Below are 26,342 nucleotides of genomic sequence, written 5' to 3'. Positions count from 1 at the left end.
TTTCATTGCTAGACAACTAAAAGACCAAAATTTAAAACACATGGATAAAACCCAGACTGAACCACATGCCTACCCATTTCAATTACTGTGACACATTAATGTTATAATTAAAGAATCTCCTGATTCTTTATGCTGAGAAATTTAACCCCCAGCAATTCTAGAATCACGCATAAAAAGTCATTTCTCAAGTGTCTTACCTCTCTACTTCGCCTACAGTAACTTTCAGCTAAACGACTTATAGAAAAGCAAGAGAAAAGGAAGGGGCAGGACAAAGAGAAGTGTAAATAGCAGAAGCAAGAGAAAAGAAACACAGTACCGAGTGAATTTAATATTACGGTATCAAATGCATTAACACAAGCCAGAATCAAATATATAAAGAAAAATATCTTTAGGTTTATTAAGTAACTTATGTTCCATCCACAGTGGAACCGAACCATGTTATCTAAAACCTTTTTCCAAAACACTTATTATCAAGACGACTTCCTGGTCTGTCAGTGAAAACAAGTTTCTTTCTTTCATTTTAGGAATACTTCTGATATGAGGTGGTGCTAACAAACGGTATCAAGGCAAGAAGACAGAATTCCACCTAAATGCTTACTTAGAAAACGGATACTAGAGAAGCGATTCTGCTTTATGACCTTAGACACATCAGGACACATAAATGAGCAGAGAAGAGTTGCTAAAGACATCAGCCGTCAAGAAACTAGAGAAAGTTTAATCCTTTAAATACCATTACAGGGGATAACAAGTTGCCTATCCACAAAATGCAAAATGATAGAACTGTTCACGTTATCAAACAAGCTGGGGGGTTTTTCATACATTATTAAAAACAAGAAAGACTGGGAACCCTCATTAGGACACTCACTATTATCAATTTAGAGCTTTTAAATACGTAAATGTCAGAATTCATAACTAATGAGATATAAATGAGAAATACAGAGTGCTTAATTAAATGTTTTGCAAGTTTCTATTCGGTTATATAATGTATCACTCTTTAAATGCATTATTTGGCATATTTATAACATCTCACACTTGCTTCTTATTGTAATGATGTAACATTTGGCAATGCGAAACCAATTAGGCATGTAGAAAGCTAAAGTGTTTGTTCCTTAAAACATACTGCAGCCATAGTCCAGTAATTCTAATTTATACAAATATTTTTTTAGCAATCTAAATCGTTGATTTATTCATCCAAACAATATCTGGGGCAACCAAAATCTAATATAGCAGACATATATGGAATAATTATGTCCAACATTTTATCAAAACAAACAAAACCTCAAGTGTACATTTAACTCACAGAACAGGCTGAATTCAAATTACATATAAAATAAGACTATTTGAGCACTAGAATTAAGTGTTATTACATTTAAGCAACTAAGATACAGAAATCAGCATCATGCAAGGCTCCAAATTTATGCCACAAATTCAGACCCAAATCCCAATTAACTAAAAAGAGCCATTTTAAAACTTAGCATTATTTTAACATCCTAAAACCTAAAACAGAGATCCCCTAACTTTAGGATGCTGAGAAGAATCTAGATTATGTGTAAGAAATACAGATCCTTTGGTCGCGCATTCAGAATTACAATTCAGGAAATGTTGGGAGGTCTTGGGGGAGACATGACCAAGAATTCTGCAGTTTTAGAACACTCAGATAATGACTCTGATACTGGGCTTCCCTGGTGGCACAGTGGTTAAGAATCTGCCTGTTAATGCAGGGGACACGGTTCAAGCCCTGGTCTGGGAAGGTCCCACATGCCTCGGAGCAACTAAGCCTGTGTGCCACAACTACTGAGCCTGCACTCTAGAGCCCACAAGCCACAACTAGTGAGCCCGTGTGCTGCAAGTATTGAAGCCCGTGCACCTAGAGCCTGTGCTCCACAACAAGAGAAGCCACCACAATGAGAAGCCTGCGCACCACAGGGAAGAGTAGCCCCCGCTCTCTGCAACTAGAGAAAGTCTGCATGCAGCAACAAAGTCCCAACTTAAGCAGTAAAAATAAATAAGTAAACAAATTTTTTAAAAAATGACTGATACTGACCTAAAGTCTGCAATATGGAGCTAGAAAAATAACAATAAACTGACCAGAAATAGCAGTCCTTCAGCCCCATACCAAACCTTAGAAATTACATAAAAGATACTCTTTTAAAAAACAATGAAGTAGTGGCAATGATTTCCTACAGTGTGAGTGGGGCAGAAGATTCACTGAAAGGGCAGGAGGAAACTTCCTGGGATGATGAAAATGTTCTATACCTTAATTTATGGTTATAAAAACAAGTTCCATATTACAAAAACTAACTAGCCAAGGCCCAAGTCATCAGATGAGGTTATGTTTAATGAAAACAAAGGAGAGTATTTAAAATAAGCTACTTGCCTAAGAAATAATATACAAGTTCTAGAGACATTCCCAACCCAACAGTTCAATAATTTCTTTCAAAACTGACAAATATACTTTCATTAAAAATGCTGTAACTCTGTTCTATAAGTTGATTTAGGGTTGCATACATGTAACTGTGGACGGCAAATAGAACACCCAATCTCCACCCTTCACTCCCTCACCTGCCACCACTACAGATGCTTCCTATGTGCTTCCCACAGCCTCTCCTACAGCAGGTGTTGACATAGTTACCATCAGTCAGACAGAAGCAGGATGCTACTACAGGATTCTGGGAAAGTATCCACTTTCCTGATAAAAGGAATTAGCATCACTGACGCTGTCCTTACCCCTTGAATTCACCTTAATGCTTTGAATTCAGAAATGATGCCCGCTGGGGTGGCAATTATAAAGCGACCACAGGAAAAAGAACAAAAAAGTCACTGAGACATTGTACCAAAACCAGCAGAGGCCTTCTTGTAAAGTGAGAAAAGTAAACCGTGGATTTTGTTTTTTGTGTTAAACCATTGTTTTTGTTTCTATAGCCAAATACATGCCTAATGATTCAATTGCTAATTCCTTTTCCAACTCTCTTTTAAAAAGAAAGAAAACCTGAAAGCAGAAGGTACTTGGATAAAAAATCTCAAATCCCGGAGCACTGTTCTTTCAGAAGCCTATAAGAATGGCAATCAAAACCGTAAAGACAAGTCCCATATCCAAAAACTAACTAGCCAAGGTCCAAGCCAGCAGATGAGGTTATGTTTAATGAAAACAAAGAAAAATACTTAAAATAAGCTATTTGCCTAAGAAGTAATATACAAGTTCTAGAGACATTCCCAACCCAACAGTTCAATAATTTCTATCCTTCAAAATTAACAAATACACTTCCATTAAAAATGCTCTAACTCAGATAAAGCAACAAGGTTAATGGTAATAAATTTGCTTGAGAATAAGATGCTTAGAATGGACGTGTGATAAAGACAGATAATCCACACACACCCTCTATCTCATCTGCCTACTCCCTCCCCATATCAATTCTTCAGATTCATTTATTTATTCAATAATGCACTCATGGGAACCCTATTACATGTTTCACACTCTTCCAGGAGCTAGAAATTTGAAATGAGCTATACAATAAGCAGCATGCTGAACTCTTGGGCATCTATGCCAGAGAAATGAAAATTACCTTCACATAACATATTCCTAATAACCCCAAACTGTAAATAGTCCTGATGAATGTTTAAACAAACTGTGAAAGTTAGGTTATTTATAAAAGTAATATGACGGAACTGTTCAATATCTTGACAGCAGTGGTGGATACACAAACCAACATGTGATTAAACTACATACACCTAAACACACACACACATACACATACACGAGCACAAGCAAATCTGGTGACATCTGAAAAAGATCAGTGCGTTGTGTCAATGTCAATATCCTGGTTGTCATACAGGCTGGTTTTGCAAAATGTCAGCACTGGGATAAACTGGGTAAAGTGTACACGGGATCTCTTAGTACAATTTCTTATAAGTGCCTATGAACCCATGATTATTTCACTAAAAATCTAAACAAACAAAAAAAGCAAATGTGACACGCTGCAAGCTACACAGAGCCAGCAGTCTAGTGTAGCCAGCTCCTGCTGCAGCCTGAACTTGAGTGGAGACGAGGATGAAGGGTGGCCAAAAATGCCAAGGAATGCATTGTGAACTGTGGCAGTGACAGAAGCAGGGGCAGAAAGAAAGGGGCTGTTGTGCCTGGACACTCCCTGGACGCTGGAGAGCAGCACCACTGCTCATCGGGAAATAACTGGCACCAACACTGCGCCAAGGGAGGAAAAAAGGCTAACACTCCTGGCTGCCCCCACAGTATCCGCAGTCTACCTTCCCCGGCCACCAAGATAGGGGATGATGAGATCGCCTGGCAGATGTCACTGGAAAAACTGGCATGTGCACCTTAAACATGTTAGTCCACGTTCTCGTGTAAGCAGAAACAGCCCATGCCCTTGCTGGAGGAAAAACAACCTGGAACGAAGTGTAAGCATAATTCACAGTAGCGAACAGGAACTAAGGTGACCTTGTGGGTGCACTATTGTAGTTTGCTGATGAATGTATAACTAGTATTAATGGCTTGATTTTACTTACATGCTTGTGTCAGGTGGTATCCTCTGCTGTGTGGATGTGGTGACAGTGAGACAAGTCCACAACAGCTCACCTACTAGGCTTCCAGTTCCTTCCCATACTATGTAATAGAGACAACAGAATCCCAGTAGAAAAAACGTGGAGGTAGAGACTCAATGGTTGCTAAAGTATGCAGAGGTGTCATCCCAGCACAACATCGCCACCTACCTGATCCAGCAACCAAGTACACCACTCCCTTCTCGAGATGGCAGCTACTAACCTGCTACCAGGTTCTTGTAACTGCACAACTGACCTGTGGAGGCTTTGTGATTTTCTAGACCCGCACTGGGGTGAGTCACCTCACTGATGCTGAGCATGGTGGGAAGGGCCCAACAGGGCTTGCAGGTCAAGTGGGAATGGTATATTCCAGAATACGTTCCAGAATGGCCCTAGGAGCACCTTGTTTTTACAACCGCTTTACCACCTACTACTGCTTGAAGCAATGCCACTGGTTCAATAAGTGCTTGAATCACAGAGCTTCCTTTAAATGCCTGACTCACTGATGGTTTGCCTAAGAGGAAAAGTGATGGTGTCCAGCGGGGGAAGGGGAGGCTGGGACGAAGTGAAGGAGTGGCACTGACATATATAGATACTACCAAATGTAAAATAAACAGCTAGTGGGAAACTGCTGCATAGCAAAGGGAGATTAGCTTAGTGCTTTGAGACAACCTAGAGAGGTCGGATAGGGAGGGTGGGAGGGAGGCTCAAGAGGGAGAGCAACCTGTCACCTCTGCTTTAACTGAGGGGTCACTACAACTGTGGACCAACCATGCCCATTCATTTGCGTATTATCTATGGATGTTTTTGTGCTACAATGACAGAGGTAATACAGAGAACATATAGAATGCACAGTTATTTTACTATCTGGCCTTTTAAAGAAAAGGTTTGTGGACTTCTGCTTTAGACAATACTCCAAAGGACTAGAAATGTTATATTTATACTGAAACTTGGGCATCTGCCAATGGCCTTGCCAATGGTCTGGTCTGCCATGAAGTAGAATACATACTGGCAGACTGCAGCTGTCCCTCTCTTAGGGCCATGAGCTGTGCAAACAAATCACGGCTGGTAACTGAAGAATCTGGGTCACTAAGGCCCAAGGTAAGAACCACCCACTGATGAGAATGACTGGGACCAAGCCACTGATCAGGCCTGCTTTCTGCCCTGCCTTGCACAGTGATTTCCACCTAAACCCATTGATTATAAATCGTTGTTTCATATCACTCAAAGCATACATGATGTCATAATTTAAAAACATATACTACAGGTGCTGGGGTTAGTTGTTTATCTATTAGGACAGTATAGTTGACAGGACTGCTCAGATGTTTGCCCTTTTTTCCTTACTTGTTCTATCAAACGTTGAGAAAGTATTATTAAACTCAGTTTTAGGTGCACAGACACTTAAACCTTCCTGATGGGTTGACTCTTGAACATTATGAAATATCTCTGGTAATAATCTTTGTTTTAACCTCTGTTTTACTTGATATTAATATAGTCAAATTTTAAATATTCTTATATTTATTATTTGCATGACATACCTTTTAACATGCTTTTACTATCATCATACTAAAGATTCAAAGAGAATCTTTAATAGGTAACTTGTTCCTTTAGTTTGGAGTTCTTTACATGGAATATATTAACATTTAATAGAATTATTTATATGGTTGAATTCTGATGTACCACTTAATTTTGTTCTCTGTTTATCCCCTCTGTTTCTTGTGCCTCTGTTCCTCCCATTCTGCCTACTTTGAGTTAATTGAACATGTTTTAGAATTCCATTTTCTATGACGTACTATCTTTTCAGGTACAACACAATGAACCTTGAAATAGTATAGTTCTATATACCTACTCTCACCCAAGCACCAATGGTCCATTATGCTATAGTATTCACATGCATTAAATGCATACAGTATAATCCCGAGAAAAAGTTAAAATTTATTTTAACATTCCTACCTATTTTAAAAGAATTCAAGAAAGTGAGATGGGACTTTCCTGGCAGTCCAGTGGTTAAGACTCCATGCTCCCAATGTAGGGGGCATGGGTTCCATCCCTGGTTGGGGAACTAAGATCCTGCATGCCACAACTAAAAAAAGATCCCACATGCCTCAACTGAGACCCGGCGCAGCCAAATAAATAAATATTTAAAAAAAAAAAACAACAAAAAACAGAAATAGACTCACAGACTTAGAGACCAAATGTATGGTTACCAGGGGGGAAAGGGGAGGGGAGGGATAGATTGGGAATTTGGGATTGACACATACACACTGCTATATTCAAAACAGATAACTAACAAGGACCTAACTGTGTAACACAGGGAACTAGGCTCAACTAGATGAGAAAAAGAATTTGAAAAAGAATAGATACATGTATAACCGATTCGCTTTGCTGTACACCTGAAACTAGCACAACGTTAATCAATGATACTCCAAACTAAAATAAATTTTTTTTAAAAAGTAACCGTTATCTGTGTTTGGCATGGCCAAAAGAAAAAAAAAAGGGAGAAAAAAATCCTTTCTAATAAGAAATGGATCGTTTCTCAGATATTTCATTACTTCCAAAATATCCAAGTTTGCTCTGGTATCATTTCCCTGTGCACAGTTTCTAGTGTGGATGTGCAAGGGTTATTGCTCACTCCTTCGATCTTAAATGATACTCTTGCTGGATGGAGAATTTCTGACTACCGCTACTTTTTTCTTTCCATCCTTTAAACACGGTATTTCACTGCCTTCCATGGTTTCTGATGAGAAGTCGACAGTTTGTTCAAATGTTATTTCTCTGTATATAATGTGTGCTTTTCCTCTGGCTACATTCAAGACTTGCTTTGGTTTTCAGAAAGTTTCCTATGATGTTCCTAAACTTGTGTTTTGTCATAGTCAATTTATGTCTTTCAATAAATTTGGAGAGTTTTTCATCTTTATTTCTTCATGCATTTTTTTTCCCTGCCTCATCGTCTCTGTATTCTTTCCTTCTACACAGATCGAGAGGGATTTTGTTCCAGGATGGATCATATGCAGAGTCTCAACCACACCTGATTTGGATGATTTTGATGAGGAGATCTGAAGGTGATATTTCAAAGAGATTTTTTTAGAATGGATGTTGTAATGTGTTGAGACTTTCAGGGATGTTTCTATGGGGTAAGCATATTTTGCACTTCAAATGATCCTGAATTTGAGTGGTCAGAGGGTGGACTGTAGTGAGGTAAATAGGGGCTCAAAAAAAGACATACACAGATCCTAATCCCTAGAACCTGTGTAAGTACATTATAGACCCAAAGAGTGACGACTACCTTATATGACAAAATATGTGACTAATTTCTAGATCTGGAGAAGTTATCCTGGATTATCAGTGTTGACATTAAATGGAATCACAGGTACCCTTGTAAGAGACAAAGAAGAGGAGAAGACACAGAGAAGAGGAGGAGGAAATGAGACCACAGAGGCAGATACTGGAGTGATGTGGACATAAGGCAAGCGATGCTGAGAGTCACCAGAAGCTGGAAAAGGCAAAGAACAGATTCTTCACGCCAACACCTTGATTTTGGACCATTGGCTTCCAGGACTGTGAGAAAATAAGTTCCTGTTATTTGAAGGCAATTTGTTTTTGTTCTGCTAATTTAAGGTAATTTGTTATGACAATCACAGGAAAGAAATGTGCAGTAAATGTATATTGTCCAGAAAAATGTGAATTTTATGTTGCGGACTGCCCATAACTGAGGTAGCTAGGTGGTATGGCAAGCTTATGTTAAGATCTTCAGAAACTGCCAAACTCTTTTCCAGAGTGGCCGTACCATTGCACTTTCCCAACAGCACTGTGTGGAAGATCCAGGTGCTCCCCTCATTGACTTTTTGAGAGTTCCTTTAAATGTGTTGTAGATACCAGACAACGTGTAACTAACCCAAAGGGTTTCTCCTATGTTTTCTTCTAAAAGCTTTATAAGTGTAGATTGTATATTTAAATCTACAATCTAATTTGAGTTAATTTTTGTATATGGGATGAGATGGATTAACACTCTTTTGGGTTTTTTTTGCTCATAGATACCTAGTCAGTCCATTACCACTGCTGAATAACTTGTCTCCATTTTGCACCTTTGTTAAAAATCTATTATACATATGTATGGAAATGTTCCTGAATGTTACTGCAGATTTAATGTCTTATTATCAGGTATGGTAACCCTTCAACTTTGTTTTTCTTTTTCAATGTTATTTTTTTCCAGTATAAATCCTATGTACTTCCATGTGAATTTGAGAATTAGCTTGTCAATTTCTATCAAAAAAGTTTTTTAAAATTCTGTTGGGATTTTGATGAAGATTGCACTGAATATACAGATCAGTTTGGAGAGAAATTATATTCTAACAATAGTAAGTATTCCAGCCCAAGAATATGGTTTAACTCTTTATTTATTCAGGTCTTTACTCTCAGCAATGTTTCATACAGTCTTGCACATGGTGTGGTCACTATTTTTAAATTTTAACTAATTTTTTAAAATTACCAATTATTTTTTTCCTAGTATGCATACCCTGAAGACTTGTTAAAATCACTTATTAGCTCTAACTTTTTCTGTAGTATCCATTAGCTTTTCTACATGTCATCTTTAAATAAAGACAATTTTACTTCTTCCTTACTGGTATGATGGTGGTTCTTCCTGTGGCTGCAGATTTCTCTGCAGATCCCAAGGGTTCTTTCTTTGCAGCTTTCATCTCTCTGGTACTATGTCCTGAGGACTCTATGATCTTTGCCTCCCTGGACTCAGCAATATCCCAACAACAAAGGGAGTCTACTAGGCTCCATTTGGGTTCTCCTTTCTGCTACATGGACTGTTTTTTCCTGAACTGACCATCAAATACTATCAATTAATTATATTAAATAGCTAGAGGAACTTCCCTGGTGGTCCAGTGGTTAGGAATCTGCCTTCTAACAGAGCTGGGGATGCGGGTTCGATCCCTGGCTGGGGAACTAAGATCCCACGTGCCGTGTCGCTACTAAGCCCACACACACTGTAACTAGAGAGCCCCCATGCCATAACTAAGACCTGATGCAGCTAAATAAATAAATATTTTTTAAAAATATGAAATAGCTAGATACTTTTCCCCTTGAGAATTAAACATACTAATCATACCATTTTGCAGGACCGCTCTGATAAAGTAAAAGTAACATGTATCCAATATGCAGAGGTTTCAAAAGCAAGTTTACCGTTTATCAAAATTAGCATAAGTACAAAAATTACTTGTCTCTGCTTCAGTAAGACTTTACAGAAGTATGTGTTTTAAATATTTTAAGGTTTTACTGCATACAACTTTACTGATGAAAACTAAGAATAGTTTTGTAACTGCATATGTACTTCATGAGGAAAATTACACTCAGATGCAGAGGATATCCCAAGTCATAGATCACAAAACAACTTAATTCAACATAATTAGATCCACATATTTGATTTTTTTTTCCTTGCCTGATTAAAGTTCCCTCAGAGTCCTTGGAAGATTCCAGAATGACATGATTTTAAAATACTCAAAGACAGACAGATAGATCACTTGCTATACAGATTTCATCATCAGTGTTAAATTTTACCTATCATTTCAAAATTACTTTCAGTAGAAGTTTATAAAAATTAATTTTATGGTGATTAACTGAGTTTCCTTAGATCTTGATGTTTGATGTTTAAAATTTTCCAGTCTCCTAAATTACAGGGTATGACATAGAACAACATAATTTTAATAATGTCTATTTGGTTTTCTTACCTGTTAAATAGGAATAGCACTGTCATTAGCAAACATTAGTAGCTACAAACATTTGTCCATGTGCACGGCACTGTTCTACGGATGAGAGATACCAATAAGCTTAAGATCTCTATTTCCAGGTTGGATATAAAGATAAATTAAATAATAATTCCTGCACAAGGCCCCAGGTACATTCCCTGGCACCTTCACCAAAAAAAAAAAAAAAAAAGAAAGAAAGAAAGAAAGAAAGAAAAGAAAAGAAAAGAAAAAGAAAAACAAACAGACAAAAGCAAATGCAAAAGAGGTATCAAAAATAGGTGTACAAATTTTTAAGAGGTGTGGGTGCTTAAAATATTCAAACTCTAGTACACTACAGCTGAGGCAGAGCATATTGGGGTGGAGGGGAGGACAGAACAGGGATTAAAAAACCAGAGTTAAGAAATAAAATGTGCCCTGTATTGTACAACACAGGGAATATAGCCAGTATTTTTAGTAACTATAAATGGAATATAACCTTCAAACATTGTGAATCACTATGTTGTACACCTGTAACTTATATAACATTGTACATTAACTATACTTCAATGAAAAAAAATTTTTTTAAGAAATAAAATGTGCCCAGCAGCATGTTGAAAAAGTAAATCTTTACCTAAAATGCTCATCTAATTGAAAACTTCCATACAAAATAAATGAAAATAAATGGTTATTGAACAAGAGTACGCAAGTTCATTGTATCAGAAAGTATGTCAAAAGTACACATAGACGTCAAGTTAACAGGCTCCAACTAGCCAAATCTGGGATACTTCGAGTATTAAAATAATTATCGAATGACTATAACCCATTTAATAAAGAATCTATTCAATCAAATGATATATGTAAATAAAAGAATACAAAGTTGATGAGGAATGGGACATTTACATAGTTTTATGTGAATTCTCTTAACCCTCTATCTACCCAGGGCACAGCACAGAGGCAGCAGAGTAAAATGTTCTTCTCCCAGTATTCCCCTGAAAGAAGTATATTTGCATACTTTAAAAAATGCTGCCAATCAGCCTGCATCTAGGTGCTGATATCCAAATCACATTAACAAAATGAAGGATAAAAATCATATGATCATCCCAATAGATGCAGAAAAAGCACTTGACAAAATTCAACCATCCATTCATGATAAAAACTCAATAAAGTGGGTATATAGAGAACATACCTCAACATAATAAAGGCCATATATGACAAGCCCACACCTAACATCATACCCAATGATAAAAAGCTGAAAACTTTTGCTCTAAGATCAGGAGTAAGACAAGGGTGCCCATTTGTGACTCTTCTATTAAATACAGTAGTGGAAGTACTACCCAGAGCGCTTAGGCAAGAAAAAATAAACAGATAAAAGGCATTCAACTAGGAATGGAAGAAATAAAAATGTCTCTATTTGAAGATGACATGATCTTATACATAGAACACCCTAAACACTACACCAAAAGACTGGTAAAACTAATAAACAAATTCAGTAAAATTGCAGGATACAAAATCAGTTCTGTTTCTTCATACTAATAACAAACTATCAGAAAGAGAAATTAAGAAAATCATCCCATTTACAATTGTATCAAAAAGAATAAAATACATAGGAAAATTTAACAGAGGGGAAAGACCTGCACACTGAAAACCATAAGACGCTGATGAAAGAAACTGAAAACACAAATAAGTGAAAAAAATCCCATGCTCATGAATTAGAAGAATTAATACTGATAAAATGTCCATACTACCCAAAGCAATCTACAGATTCAATCCAATCTCTATCAAAATTCAATGGCATTTTTCACAGAACCAGAACAAACAATCCTAAAATTCGTGGGAACCATAAAAGACTGTGAGTAACAAAAATGATCATGACAAAGAAAAACAAAGTTGGAAGTATCATGCTTCCTGACTTCAAACTATATTACAAAGCTAAAGTAATCAAAACAACATGGTATTGGGGTTAAAAACAGATGCTAGCAATAGAGCAAAATAAGAAAGTAAAAAAAAAGGAAGTACTATTAACAAAGAAAAGACTACAACTATCACTTCTATAGTTACACATTGTTTTAGAGTTCTGAGATAATGTAATAAGAAAAATAAAATTGAAAACAATCAAAAATGATCATTAATTGTCAGAAAGTATGTTCTACTTACAAAACCCATTTACAGCGTTACTCTAAAATGTATTTCAATAAGAAAATGCCCAAGAATAGCTGGGAAAGTTTCTGAAAATGAACAATAAAGCTCTTATAAAACTAATGTAAGATAAACAGCATAATGTTAGTGAAAAATACTGCTTTATTTTTACTTTCTATTAGAGGAATTCTTTAACATACACTAAGTATAGAGATTGCTATAATGAACCACCAACATCAACATCACCCAGCTTTGATAACTACTAACACTGTGCATCTTGTGTTCAATCTATCCCTTAGTTTGTTTTGTTTTGCCAGAATATTCAAAAGCAAACTACAGATATATTGTTTAACCCATAAATACTTCAGCATGACATCAGGATATATGTCTAACATATTAAAACTTAAAAAGAAAAAAAAAAAAACCATAACACAGTTACAGACCCCGCAAAATAAACTGGTTAATATCACATAACTCCCAATTTAAGGTCAATTTTCTCCAACTGTCTCAAAAATATCTTTTTATACCTTGTTTAAATCAGGGGACTTCCCTGGTGGCACAGTGGTTAACAATCTGCCTGCTAATGCAGGGGACACAGGTTTGATCCCTCTCCAGGAAGATCCCACATGCTGTGGAGCAACTAAGCCCGTGCACCACAGATACTGAGCCTGTGCTCTAGAGCCCACAAGCCACAGCTACTTAGCCCACATGCTGCAACTACTGAAGCCCATGCACCTAGAGCCCATGCTCCACAACAAGAGAAGCCACCGAAATGAGAAGCCCGTGCAGTGCAACAAAGAGTAGACCCCCACTCATCACAACTAGAGCAAGCCTGAGCACAGCAACAAAGACCCAATGAAGCCAAAAAATAAAATAACAAAATATTTAAAAAATAATAATAAATAAATCAGGCTCCAAAGTTTCCAAGCATTGCATTTAGTTGATATGTTTCTTAAGACTCTTGTAATCAATATAACAAGAAAAATGGTACTGATGAACCTAGTGGCAGGACAGGAATAGAGACGCAGACAAAGAGAATGGACTTGAAAACACAGGCAGGGAAGGGGAGGCTGGGATGTAGTGAGAGAATATCACTGACATATACACACTACCAAATGTAAAATAGATAGCTAGTGGGAAACTGCTGCATAGCACAGGGAGATCAGCTCGGTGCTTGGTGATGACCTAGAGGGGTGAGATAGGGAGGTTGGGAGGGAGGCTCAAGAGGGAAAGGCTATGGCGACATATGTATACATATAGCTGATTCACTGTGTTGTACAGCAGAAACTAACACGACATTGTAAAGCAATTATACTCTAATAAAGATGTATCAAAAATTGTTTAAATCAGCCTCCAAAGTTCACACACTGCATTCAGTTGATATGTCTGTTAAGATTCTTGTAATCAATATAACCATATCCCTATTTGTCACATATTTGTTCTTTTATCTAACCAACACTCCCCTAAGACTCGGTTATTTTAAAGCAAATTCCACACTCTTGTATCACAAAAAAATAAGGATATTAAATTTCTTAATAGTATCTACTAAGCCAAATGTTCAAATCTCACCATTTGTATGAAAAATATATTCTTATACTTGATTTGTATGAAACAGGATTCAAACAAGGTCCACACCTTCTACTTAAATATTATTCTCTAAAATTACTTCTAAACCTGCCACACAGCCTGGTTTTTGTAATGAACTTCCCTGCACTCTCATGGTATTGAACCTGCCCCTCTATCTCTGTATTTTGTTTAAAGTGCTAATTACATCTAGCGGCTGAATTAAATTCAGGTTTAATTTCACAGATGATGTTGTACACATCCTAATTACATCATATTGGGAAGCACATGATACAGGACTTACAATTCTACCTTTTTAAAAAATTGAGGTACAAATGACATACAACATTAGTTTCAGGCATATAACATAATGTATATATTGTAAAATGATCACCAAAATAAGTCTAACATTTTTTTATTCTGGAATTCTTCAATAAGGAAAAACTTTCCCTCATCAACTACCTGGTTATCTTATTAAATTGATACAAGAAAGGCAGGGTAAATGCTGGATACTTTCTCTTTAATTATCAATTTTCAGAATAATAAGTTTGCAAACAAGCAACCTATAGTAATGCCCAATACTTTCTTTTTAAGTATCATTATAAATCATGGGTTTACATATTTAAGATGTTGGGGCTTCCCTGGTGGCGCAGTGGTTAAGAATCTGCCTGCCAATGCAGGGGGCACGGGTTCAAGCCCTGGGCCAGCAGGATCCCACATGCTGTGGAGCAACTAAGCCCGTGCACCACAACCACTGAGTCGGAGCTCTAGAGCCCGCAAGCCGCAACTACCAAGCTCACGTGCCAGAACTACTGAAGCCCGCATGCCTAGAGCCCATGCTCCATAACAAGAGAAGCCATCACAATACGAAGCCCACGCACTGCAACAAAGAGCAGCCCTGGTCTCCGCAACAAGAGAAAGTCCTCAGGCAGCAGCGAAGACTCAACGCAGCCAAAAATAAATAAAATTTACAAAAAAAAAAAAAGATATTTCATTTTATCATAGAAAATTTTAGTGGGAATTCATGAGAAACAACATTTTATACTATTGGGAAAGAACAGACTCGTCAATAGATAGTGTTGGGTTAGTAAGCTATCTTTTGGAATAAGTGTACTGATAAATGCATAACCACAGGCTCTGTGAAAAAAAAGAATATTTGGTATTTAAGGCTATTAAAAACCATCGCCGTACCTACCAAGTGATAGTAAGAGTATTTAATGCATGTGATACACTCAGCATGATGCTTCATTCAAATGCTCATTATATACACGATGTGTGTATGTGCGTGCGCACATGCATATGCGTGCAACGATGTGCTGGTAAATGTTAAAAACCGGCTCCCTAAGGAAAAAATAGCTCTGATTTGCAGTGCTTGCTGATTTCCATTATGTAAACACTCCTAATGTGGATGCCTTCACTCTACCAATATCATATCACTACATGCAGAATTGGGGACAGATGTGCTTAACTGATTCTCACCAGCAACTGTGAGCTGGCTCCAGCACACCACTGACTATTATCCATACAGTCATATACATTATAAAACAATTATTTTTTGGTATATGTGGATATATGTATGTATTTACGTGTGTGTGTGTATGTATGTATGCATAGAATCAAAATGCCTAGGAAACAGTCTGCAGAGATGGATATCTAACGGATGACAGAGTTTTCTCTGAAGCTAGAAATGGTATTGTTGTAAGGAGAGAAGGACACGCAGAACTTCTGTCTCATCAACGTTCACTGAATTGTTCGCCTACTGCTTATGTATTTACTGGATCAAAATAGGATAAAAACTCTCACTTAACTGACCCAGCCTAAAGAACAATATGAACTCATTAACATTAATGTTAAGCTCTAATACGATACAAATAACCAGCTGGATTATAACCAGATGTCATAGTACACAAAGAAAACAGCTGAAAAAATATACAACTTACTTTGGCTTCAGTTTCTCCCCTGTGAAGAGTATACAGATGATGGACAGCACTTTGTGATGAAGACCAAGGATGAGTCAAAATTTGGAAGACATGGAAGTCATGGCCAAGGGTATCTGTTGTGACTAGAAGCATTCCTGAAGGACATACCAAAAAAATGGGTAAAAATAAAAACCATTATGTATGTGGATGAAATATTTTCACAAATCATTCATTATGCTTCAAAATATTACCAAAGGGAAATAACTGCCAAATACATAAGAAACTTCCCAGAATACAAAAATTACAACACAGGGATTTTTTTCCTATGGGAATACAAAACCTTACGCCACATCAGTATATACGCATAGTGACACACTACATGTCCAGGTTTTATGATGTTCTCATACAACTAGTAGAGAAAAGTTTAAATGCCTGAATTTACAGAGGTCACAAGCATTTTAAAATAGCAAATCTGATAATAAAGAATGCGAAAGACTTTCCTCCGTGGAATTAAAACCAATTCCACTTTTTCCATTTCTCAAAACCTGAATTGTAAGTTCCAAGTTATCCCCCACTACAACTAGTAATACCCTGCTCAATTCACTGGTTTAAAAGTTGTCTCTGCTCTAGCATAAGATATAGTTAAATTCCCTATGAGTGCCGTTCACAAAGTGAATTTTGATGAGATTCATAGCTAAGAATTCTGTGCCTAACACAAAGTCACAAAAAATTTGTTTTCCTGTCCAATTTCTCAGTTTTATATTTTACATTTAGGTCTATTACCCGTTTTGTAATAATTTTTGTTTAAAATGTGAGGTATTAGACAATTTAACTTTTTTGCAAATAATGTCCAATTGTTTCAGCAGGATTTTTGAAGAGACTATTCTTTATCCATTAAATTATTTATCTTTTATTCTAAATCCATTGTCAACATGCCAAAGATTAACTGGCCATATCTGTGTAGTTCTTTTCCTGGAATTTTTATTTACACTTTCATTAATACCACACTTGCTTAATTTACTGCAAATTTGTAGGAAACCTTGAAATGAAGTAAAGCAAGTCCTCATTTTCTGACCTTTTTCAAGATTGTTTGAGCTATTCTAATTCCTTTGCCTTTCCAAACACTGTCAGCTTTTTCATATCTAATGGGGACAATGGACATACTAACAATATTGAGTCTTCTGATCTATGAACACCTCATATTTCTTTTTTTTTATAACTTTATTTATTTATTTATTTATTGGCTGCAGCTGCTTTGGGTCTTCGTTGCTGCACATGGGCTTTCTCTAATTTCAGTGAGCAGCAGCTACTCTTCATTGTGAGGTGCGGACTCCTCGTTGCAGTGGCTTCTCTTGTTGTGGAGCGTGGACTCTCGGCACGTGGGCTTCAGTAGTTGTGGCACCTGGACTCAATAGTTGTGGCTTGCGGGCACGGGCTTAGTTGCTCCGCAGCATGTGAGATCTTCCTGGACCAGGGATTGAACCCGTGTCCCCTGCATTGGCAGGCAGATTCTTAACCACTGTGCCACCTAGGAAGTCCCCTTATTTCTTGATATGTCTTCTTTGACTTTTTTTTCTTGTTCAGAACATTGACTATAAATATATTTTCTTAGAGCTATTATAAATGGTACTCTAATTCAATTATCAATTTTTCCTTTTTAGTATATAGAGATATAACTGACATTTACATATACATGTGTATGCATACCAATATATTCTGCCAACTCTAGGAGTTTTTATGTAGACTATGTGGAATTTTCTTTCCAAAAATACAGTATGTGAATAGACATAGTTTGATTTTTTTCCTTTCCAAACTACATGCTTTTTTTTTTTCTTTTTCTTGACTTACTACATTTGCTGAGGTAAACAGGAATGGTGAAAAGCAATATTCATCCCTTGTTCCATGTTTTAGGAGAAAATATTCAATCTTTAAGTATGATGTTAGCTGTAGAATTTTTGTAAATGCCCTGTATCAAGTTAAGGACATTCCTTTCTACTTGTAACTTGTTGAGAGTTTTAATAATGAACAGATGTTGAATTTTGTCTAGTGCCTTTCTGCACCTATGAGATGATTATGTGGTTTTTCTTCTTTGGACAATTAATGTGGTGAGTTTTAATAATGAAAGGTTATCAAATGTGGAACAATCTCGCATTCCAGGGATAAGCTCCACTTGGTCAAAAATCCTTTATTATATGCTGCTGGATTGAATTAGCTAATTTTTTTTTGAAGATTTTCGTGACTGTGTTCCTGAGGGATATTGGTTTGTAGTTTTCTAAAAATGTGTTTGTCTATTTCTGGTATCAGGGTAAAGCTGGTCTTGTTGTGGAATGTTCCTTTTATCTTATTTTCTAGAAGACATACTTAAATAACTAGTCAAATTTGCCAGTAAAACTATGTGGCCTTTTTGTGTGTGTGTGAAGATTTTTTAGGTATTTATAGTAATTTAATTTCTCTTTAATTTAAATGTTAATTTAAAATGTAAAATGTAATTTTTCTTCTTGGAGGAATTACTCTCTGCAACTCAAGGAAACAGTCTGTAATGTCCACTTTTTCATTCGGGATATCGAAAATTTGTGTCCTTTCTCTTTTTTTCTTGGTCAGTCTAGCTAGATCTTTTCAAGGAAACCATTTTGATGTCATTGGTTTTCTCTTTTTCATTTCATTGATTTCTCTTATCTTCCTTCTTTTGCTATAACAACCTTCTGCTACTATATCCTTCATTTTCCTTGCTTTAGTTTTATTTCCTCTTTCTTTTTTCAAGTTTCTTAAGGTTGAAGCTTAGATTACTGTGTCAGGAAGATACGCTGTTCAGTTTCCAAAGGTTTGGGTATTTTCCAGGTATCATTCATATATTGATTCCTAGTTTAATTCCATTATGACAAGAAATTAGTTAGTTTTATGTTTCAGAATGATATATCTTGGTAACTGTTCCATGTACACTTGAACACCTGGTGTGTCCTATCAGTGTCAATTTAAGTTAATTGATAGTGTTATCTGGATCTTCAACATCCTTGCTTATTGATTGCCTGCTTTTGTGTTCTATTACTGAGTAGAAGTTAACATCTGCAAGCATAACTGGATTTTTTTTTTCAGTTATATAAGCTCCCTAAATCTTAGACCTATTTTTTTTTAAGGTTCCTATACATTTAAGATTATTATGAGTTCTTGGTGAATTACCTCTTTTATCATAATGTCCCATTGTAAGCCTAATATCTCCCTTTTTCTGAAGTAAACTTTTTCTGATATTGATATCACCACTTCAGCTTTGCTTTGATTGGTTTATTAATGGTTGGTATATTCTGATTGGTTTATAGTGGTTATGATTGGTATATATGGTTTATATGTACTTTTTTATTACTTTTCTTTCACAATCAATATAATTATAAAATGACTATGTTTTGGACAATAAGTGAGGTGTACCTCTGGGGTTTTTTATTCCAGTCTCAGACTTCTAATTGGTGTTTGTAGATCTTTCACATTTAGTGTAACTTACGGGTAGGGTTCAATTTACATCTACCATTTTGTTATTTTTTAAATTATTTTTCTTATTGTACTCTTTTTTCTCCCCTATAATTCTTAAATTTTTATTTTATATTGGAGTATAGTTGATTAGCAATGTCGTGTTAGTTTCAGGTGTACAGCAAATTGAGTCAGTTATACCTATACATGTATTTACTCTTTTTCAAGTTCTTTCCCCATTTAGGTCATTACCAAATATTGAACAGAGTTCCCTGTGCAATACGGTAGGTCCTTGTTGGTTATCTATTTTAAATTGAATCCATATTTTTGATTTTTGCTTATTTATATGCTCTTGCTTCCTTCCCCTTTTTTGGATAATTTCACCATTTTTAATATCCAATTTTAATTTATCTATTGCTTTTTACTAGTTGCTCCAGAGATTATAATACATATATTTAAATTTGTCTCTCTTTGTTAACATTTTGTCCAGATTTTACATTTGTTTTCTGTGGGAAACAGAAGCAGAATCATATTTTTTAATTCTTAAAACTTTTCTTTGTTGAGAGAAAAGATTATAAAAGAATATTAAGCACCTGTAGAAAGATAAAATAGGCATTTTTATGGGAAGATGAAGTATATTTGAGCTTGCTATTTATTGGCTAATATAAGGTACAGCTCTAGTCATTACATTAAATTAAAAAATAGCAATATTAGATGCCTTGTCTTGGCTATGTCCAAGAGAATATATTTTAGATGCTAAAAAGTATATTTATTGAGATCTACTTCAAATCTATAACATTTTATATAACATTGCCACCCACTCTATCCCTAGCTATCATCATGAGGTCACTGACATACTTTATATTCTTTCCATACTGTTGTTGTTATTCAAACAACAAATTTCTAAGATTGAACACTCGCTTTTTGTGGACAGTACTTCTCGACTACTACTTTTTGCTTAGTTACGGTAAGTTGAATTAGCACAATTCTACTACTATGATCTGATTCCACATTCCCACAACAAAATTATCTTCTGCATATGACAAACAATTCAGTGGGAACATTCTGACAGCAAATGAATTTATATTTACATATTATTCACCTATGAACATAAACTTCATTTGGTTTCTTTTATTAGCATATCAATATTTTACTCATAATTAACATTCAAGTAATAGTCCCTATAAACCAAGACTATTATTTTGCAGATGAAAGATAATCACAGATGAAAACTTTTCAATGTGCTCCTAGTTTTTCAAACTGACATTAATATCTGTTTGGTTTCCAATATGCAAAACACATTCAAATTTTTAGAGCATTAGTCCTTTGAAAATTTATTCTTACTATCTTCTGCATATCCTGTCTTCGAAAGTTTTCTTTTTCCACTTCTCCATGCAAATGTGGCTTCTATAATCCAGCAATGAGCTTACTTTTTTGACAAAATGTTAAAATAATTTTTAAAAAAATTTAAAGAGTAGAGAGGAAAGGAAGAAATAGCTAGTATAGTACTATACCAATAACATGCTTTCTTTTCATTTATAATTTCCTCTTTTGCACACATTCTGCTGTGAGAAATGACAAGCTTTTTTTTTTTCTAGAAAACAAGTTAAAAAGCAGATATACATAAAAGGAAAAACTTGTACAGAGTAGACTGTGGCTTGAGAACTATTTATGCAACATCAGAAGACTAAACCAGACTCTAGCCTGGCCATAAACTAAACCCACGCCCCAAATGAGGTGCCAAGCCACAAAAAGTATTTGCGTCATCTGGGAATACAAGGAAAAGAAGGACTTCTAATTATAGGGCCTGGAAGCGGAAGCCTAGAGTGATTAGCTGTTTAGGCGCTGCTGTATGTTTATCTGGAAGCTTCCTCTCCTTCACTCTCAGCCTTAAGTTTGATAGATGAGCGTTAGCATTAGAGGGTGGGGACTAAAGCTGCTGATGGTACATGGCGTTCTCCAAAATCTGAGGTAGCTGGAGACTGAACATTAAGGCTTTTGCGGCCTCATAAGAACATAAGTCTTTTCAACTGGGCGTCAGCTGGTTAGCCCAAAAGACAAAATTAAAGAGTAGCAAACCTCGACTGGGCATGTGCTATAAAGTTTTGGAAACATGAGTAGGGATGCCGTTTTTGCCATATCCTATTTATAACACCTACCTAATTGTATGCTGCTTTATCACATGCACACATATGAACTGGAAGACAAATGACCAGCTATTCACACTCTTTCCAAAAAGAGACTGATGTGCTGGGTCATATAGAATAATCTATACAGGAATTCATATTATTATCACACATAAAATAATTGTATGTTTTAGTATTAACGCTTGTAAATTTAATACTTCCCTGTCAATACTTATATAGATGGAAACTTAAAAATTATTACAGTTTGTAATTTGTAAATGTCCTAACATCTTTATTTAAGTAATTATTTTCTTCCTCTCATTTTGCATCATGAAATTGTTAAGGTTCTAAAGACATCTTTGGCCATATCCAATGGCTAAATATTCTAGTATTCATTACTTTCAACAGTTTATTCATCCAACATACAGGAAGAGTGGTGAATAACTATGTGTATTCTTACTGTTCCAAGCGGTTGGATATACTTCTTGTCACAAGCCAGAATAATTTTTAAATTTTATTAACCTTTATTAATGTATAAATAGAATAAATACACTCATTTAAACTGTACAGTTTGATGACTATCCCAAGTGTGTACACCTATGCAGCTACTACCATAATCAAGAGAGAGAACATGTGAAAAAATTCCCTTGTGTCCACTTGCAGTCCATCCCCTCTCCATCGCCTGGCCCCAGGCAACCACTGATTGGCTTCCTGTCATTATGAATTAATATTGCCTACTTTAGCATTTCATGTAATGGAATCACGTAATATTGTGCTAAACCTATTCGCTGCAGGTAACAGCAGTCCCTGCACTTATTTATATTATTGAGTAGTGTTCCATTATATGGATATACGACAATTATATACCCAGTAAGCAGCTGATTCTTGTTTTTGGCTGTTGTGAAGATTCAAGTAAAAGTCTCTCTGTGGACATATGTTTTCATTTCTCTTAGGTGAATATTTAGGAGTGGAATTGCTGGGTCGCATGTACATTTAACTGTATAAGAAACTGAGAAAATGTTTTTCCAAAGAGACTGAATCATTTTACTCTCCCATGAACCCCATAATTTCGCAACATTTGGTTTTGCCGGTCTTCTTAAATTTAATCACTTCAGCGAGTACTTGGTGGGTTTTTATGGTTTAAATATGCTATGTTCCTTGGTGATCAGTGATGCTGGGATGCTAAATGGCTATATGCATATTTTCTTTTGTGACATGACTGTTCCAATCTTTTGCCTATTTTAAATTGCTTTGTCTTTATATACATTAAAAGTATATTTACATTATAAAATATATATAAACATATATATGTATATATTTATCTCAAATATTTTCTCCCAGTTTACAGCATCCCACTTCATTTGCTTAACCACATGTTTCCCAAGAGGTTTAATGAAGACCAATCTGACGGTTTGTGTTTTTGGTGTTCTATGTAAGAAATCTTCCCCTATCCCGCCTGGGTCACGATAATATAATCCATATGTTTCCTTTTTGAAGGTTTATAATGTTAGGTTTTAAATTAAGTCTATGATTGATTTTGAGGTAAATTTTTGTGTATGGTGTTAAGGAAAAGCTTATTTTTTCCCAAATGGATATCCCAGTTGTTCTAGCACCATTTGTTGCTAAAACTATGCTATTTCTAATGAGTTACTTGACACTCTGGTCGAAAATCAAATGAGCATAAGAGTTTCATCAATTCCTGGATTCTATTCCATCCACCTATGACTATATTTACCCAAAACCATCTTTTCTACATTACTGTAGATCTATCAAGTCATTCAGAAATGTAGGTAGTTTCAGTTTTTAAAATTTACTCATCTTTTTCAGGAGTGATTTGACTATTTTAGATCCTTTGAATCTCCAAATAATTTTAGAATAAGCTTATGTTGATTACCTTTGGTTTAAACATTCGCTTTTAATAAAGCTAATTATTAGTGAGCAATATTAAAACAAAACATAATAGGATATCAAAACACAATAGTGATAAAACATTTTTATGAATACATGGTTTTCTATCATAATTGAATGAATGATTTTTCTTACTATATAATGTTGTAACAGCACAACATAGAAGTCACTAGGATGGCAAAAATGTAAAATTTTTAGATAAAGCAGTTATCTTGTGAATATTATTAGGTACCAACACAATGCTACTGTCCTCAAAGAAAAACTGTATACACAGATACAGATACACACACACACAACCAGTACTAAATTAATGTCATAAGCATTGCTACAAGTTCATAATAAAATACATTTCGAACTGAGGTTAACAGGAATTTGGTAGACAGATCAGTCTGCCTAGAAGAGATATTTTATGTATTGAGACTATAAGATATAATTTGAAAGGTAAATTTGTAAATTTAGGAACTTCCAAGGGAATGCCATTTAATGAACTTCAGAGATCTATGAAAGAGAACTTTTAAATTTTCTGGGTGCAGCTTATACAGGTGTGTCTGTGTGTGTGTGTATATATACATACACATATTCATGTAGAAATTCACCAAGCTATACACTTAAGATTTGTACAATCTGTACCATATAACTACAGTTCAATAAAAATGAAGGTGAACCAAAATAATAACAAGGGTGAGTGAACAAGATAACACTGGTGGTTTTATCTACAGGGAAATAAGAGAGGGAAAAGATAAGATGCTAAAGAGAGAAATTAGAGAGTTAAACTACTACTCCTATGAGGGGGAAAAACACACCAAAAAGTAAAGAACACAGCAGTCATAGAAATACAGACACGTAGTGAGGAGTCAAGAAAGAGGTCTAGGGCTTCCTAGGTGGCGCAGTGGTTGAGAATCCGCCTGCCAATGCAGGGGACACAGGTTCGAGCCTTGCTCCAGGAAGATCCCACATGCCGTGGAGCAACTAAGCCCGTGTGCCACAACTATTGAGCCTGCGCTTTAGAGCCCGTGAGCCACAACTATTGAGCCCATGTGCTGCAAGTACTGAAGCCCACGCACCTAGAGCCCATGCTCTGCAACAAGAGAAGCCACGGCCATGAGGAGCCCGTGCACCACAACAAACAAGTAGCCCCCACTCACCGCAACTAAAAAGAAAGCCCGCGCACAGCAACAAAGACCCAACACAGCCAATAAAATAAATAATAAATAAATAAATAAATAAATAAATAGAGGTCTATGTGTCTCAGATGTGCAGCCTGGCCAAATGAGTGGTCAAAGCACCATTATTCATGAATTCCACTGTGCATGTACAAAAATAAAGCAGATTTAATTCAGGGTTCTAGCAGGGCAGATCAGAAACACATAACACGGTAACGATTAGATGGAAGGTAAAAATTGGTCATCATGCAGCACTTTCATTTTGGGTACATTTACAAAGGTAGCAAATATTAGAAAACATAACTATATCTATATAGATAAATATAATGGCTTTGTAGCCCATCAAAAAGATATGACTTGAAAAAAGAGAGATCAACAACAACAGGAACAATCAAAAACTTCCCATGATATAATCAAAGTAGGGTACGGAGTGGGGAGGAGTGACCCTAGTTCACTTTAAATTAAATAATAATTTTTTTTTCTATGCTGTTATTAAGACTTTGGTAAGATTACATTTGTTAATGCTAAATAGATGGCTGTTTTTACATTTTTCTTCTCACCCTCCATTCCTGCACCCATTCTCCACTCCCATCCTTTCCCACGATAATACCCACCAAATTGAATTTAATACATATCCTTTGAAATATGTTTATCCTTGAAAAATATTCAGACTGTTTTCAGAGGACTATTCAAAATAGTTAATGAAAAAAATATATATTTAACTTATGGCATGAATATAGACCAATCTGAATGAGGAAACTGAAACAAGCCTGAAGCTAGGGGAGGGCCAGAGCATTCTAGAAGAGCACAAAGGAGAAGGGACGAAAATATTCAAGGACTTAACTGTTTTAAAGTTGTCCTGATAAGCAAAAGTTTAATTCAACCTTGGCTACTTTGCCTGTACGTACTTGGTCATAGATATCCTTCTTTACCTTCTTCAAAAAATTTTTAAGCTTTTTATTAGAATATAATTGCTTTACACTGTTGTGTCAGTTTTTGCTGTACAACAAAGTAAATCAGCTGTATTTATACATATATCCCCATATCCCCTCCCTTCTGCGACTCCTTCCCACCCTCCCTATCCCAGCCCTCTAAGTCATCACCCATCATTGAGTTGATCTCCCAAAACAATAAATGCTGGAGAGGGTACGGAGTAAAGGGAACCCTTCTGCACTGTTGGTGGGAATATAAATTGGTGCAGCCACTATGGAAAACAGTATGGAGGTTCCTTAAAAAACTAAAAATAGAACCACCATATGACCCAGCAATCCCACTCCTGGGCATATACCCTGAGAAAATCATAATCCAAAATGAAACGTGTACCACAATGTTCACTGCAGCACTATTTACAACAGCCAGGACATGGAAGCAACCTTCTTCAAAATTTAATACTGGGTCTATACTGTTGTTGTAGCTATAGTGTTGTAGGCATATATATCTACTTCACATTTTTACACAGTATGCCACTATGTGCATTCACATCTTTCATTAGTTCACTCAGTATTAATAGAGCATCTCTGCTGTGGCAGTGGTGGCAGTGAAGAAGCAGGGTTCCTCCTTACTAATGGACATCCAGGATCCAGGGCTACATTTAAAATTTTGTGGGCTCTGGACATTTTTGCCTCCATGGGCCCCTCCTCCATGAAAAAAATATTTTATGACAACAGTTGCCCCCACTCACCACAACTAAAAAGAAAGCCCGCACACAGCAAAAAAGACCCAACACAGCCAATAAAATTAATTAATTAATTAAAAAAAAAAAGAATGTACCTGCCAATGCAG

At 36.0% G+C, this 26,342-nt stretch overlaps 1 protein-coding gene across 9 annotated transcripts in view; it reads right to left on the bottom strand.

Annotated features, from left to right (window-relative positions):
• Positions 1-26,342, bottom strand: part of BCAS3 (BCAS3 microtubule associated cell migration factor) — a 546,169-nt gene that overhangs the window by 342,928 nt on the left and 176,899 nt on the right. For all 9 annotated transcript variants that reach the window (XM_057713964.1, XM_057713962.1, XM_057713969.1 and 6 more), the window contains one exon: positions 15,926-16,059. In XM_057713964.1, the coding sequence (XP_057569947.1) occupies positions 15,926-16,059 (134 nt within the window). The remainder of the gene's footprint in view (positions 1-15,925; positions 16,060-26,342) is intronic.

This window comes from Hippopotamus amphibius, chromosome 17 (genome assembly GCF_030028045.1).
Source record: "Hippopotamus amphibius kiboko isolate mHipAmp2 chromosome 17, mHipAmp2.hap2, whole genome shotgun sequence".
NCBI lineage: Eukaryota > Metazoa > Chordata > Mammalia > Artiodactyla > Hippopotamidae > Hippopotamus > Hippopotamus amphibius.
This window is presented reverse-complemented; position numbering and strand designations above follow the sequence as displayed.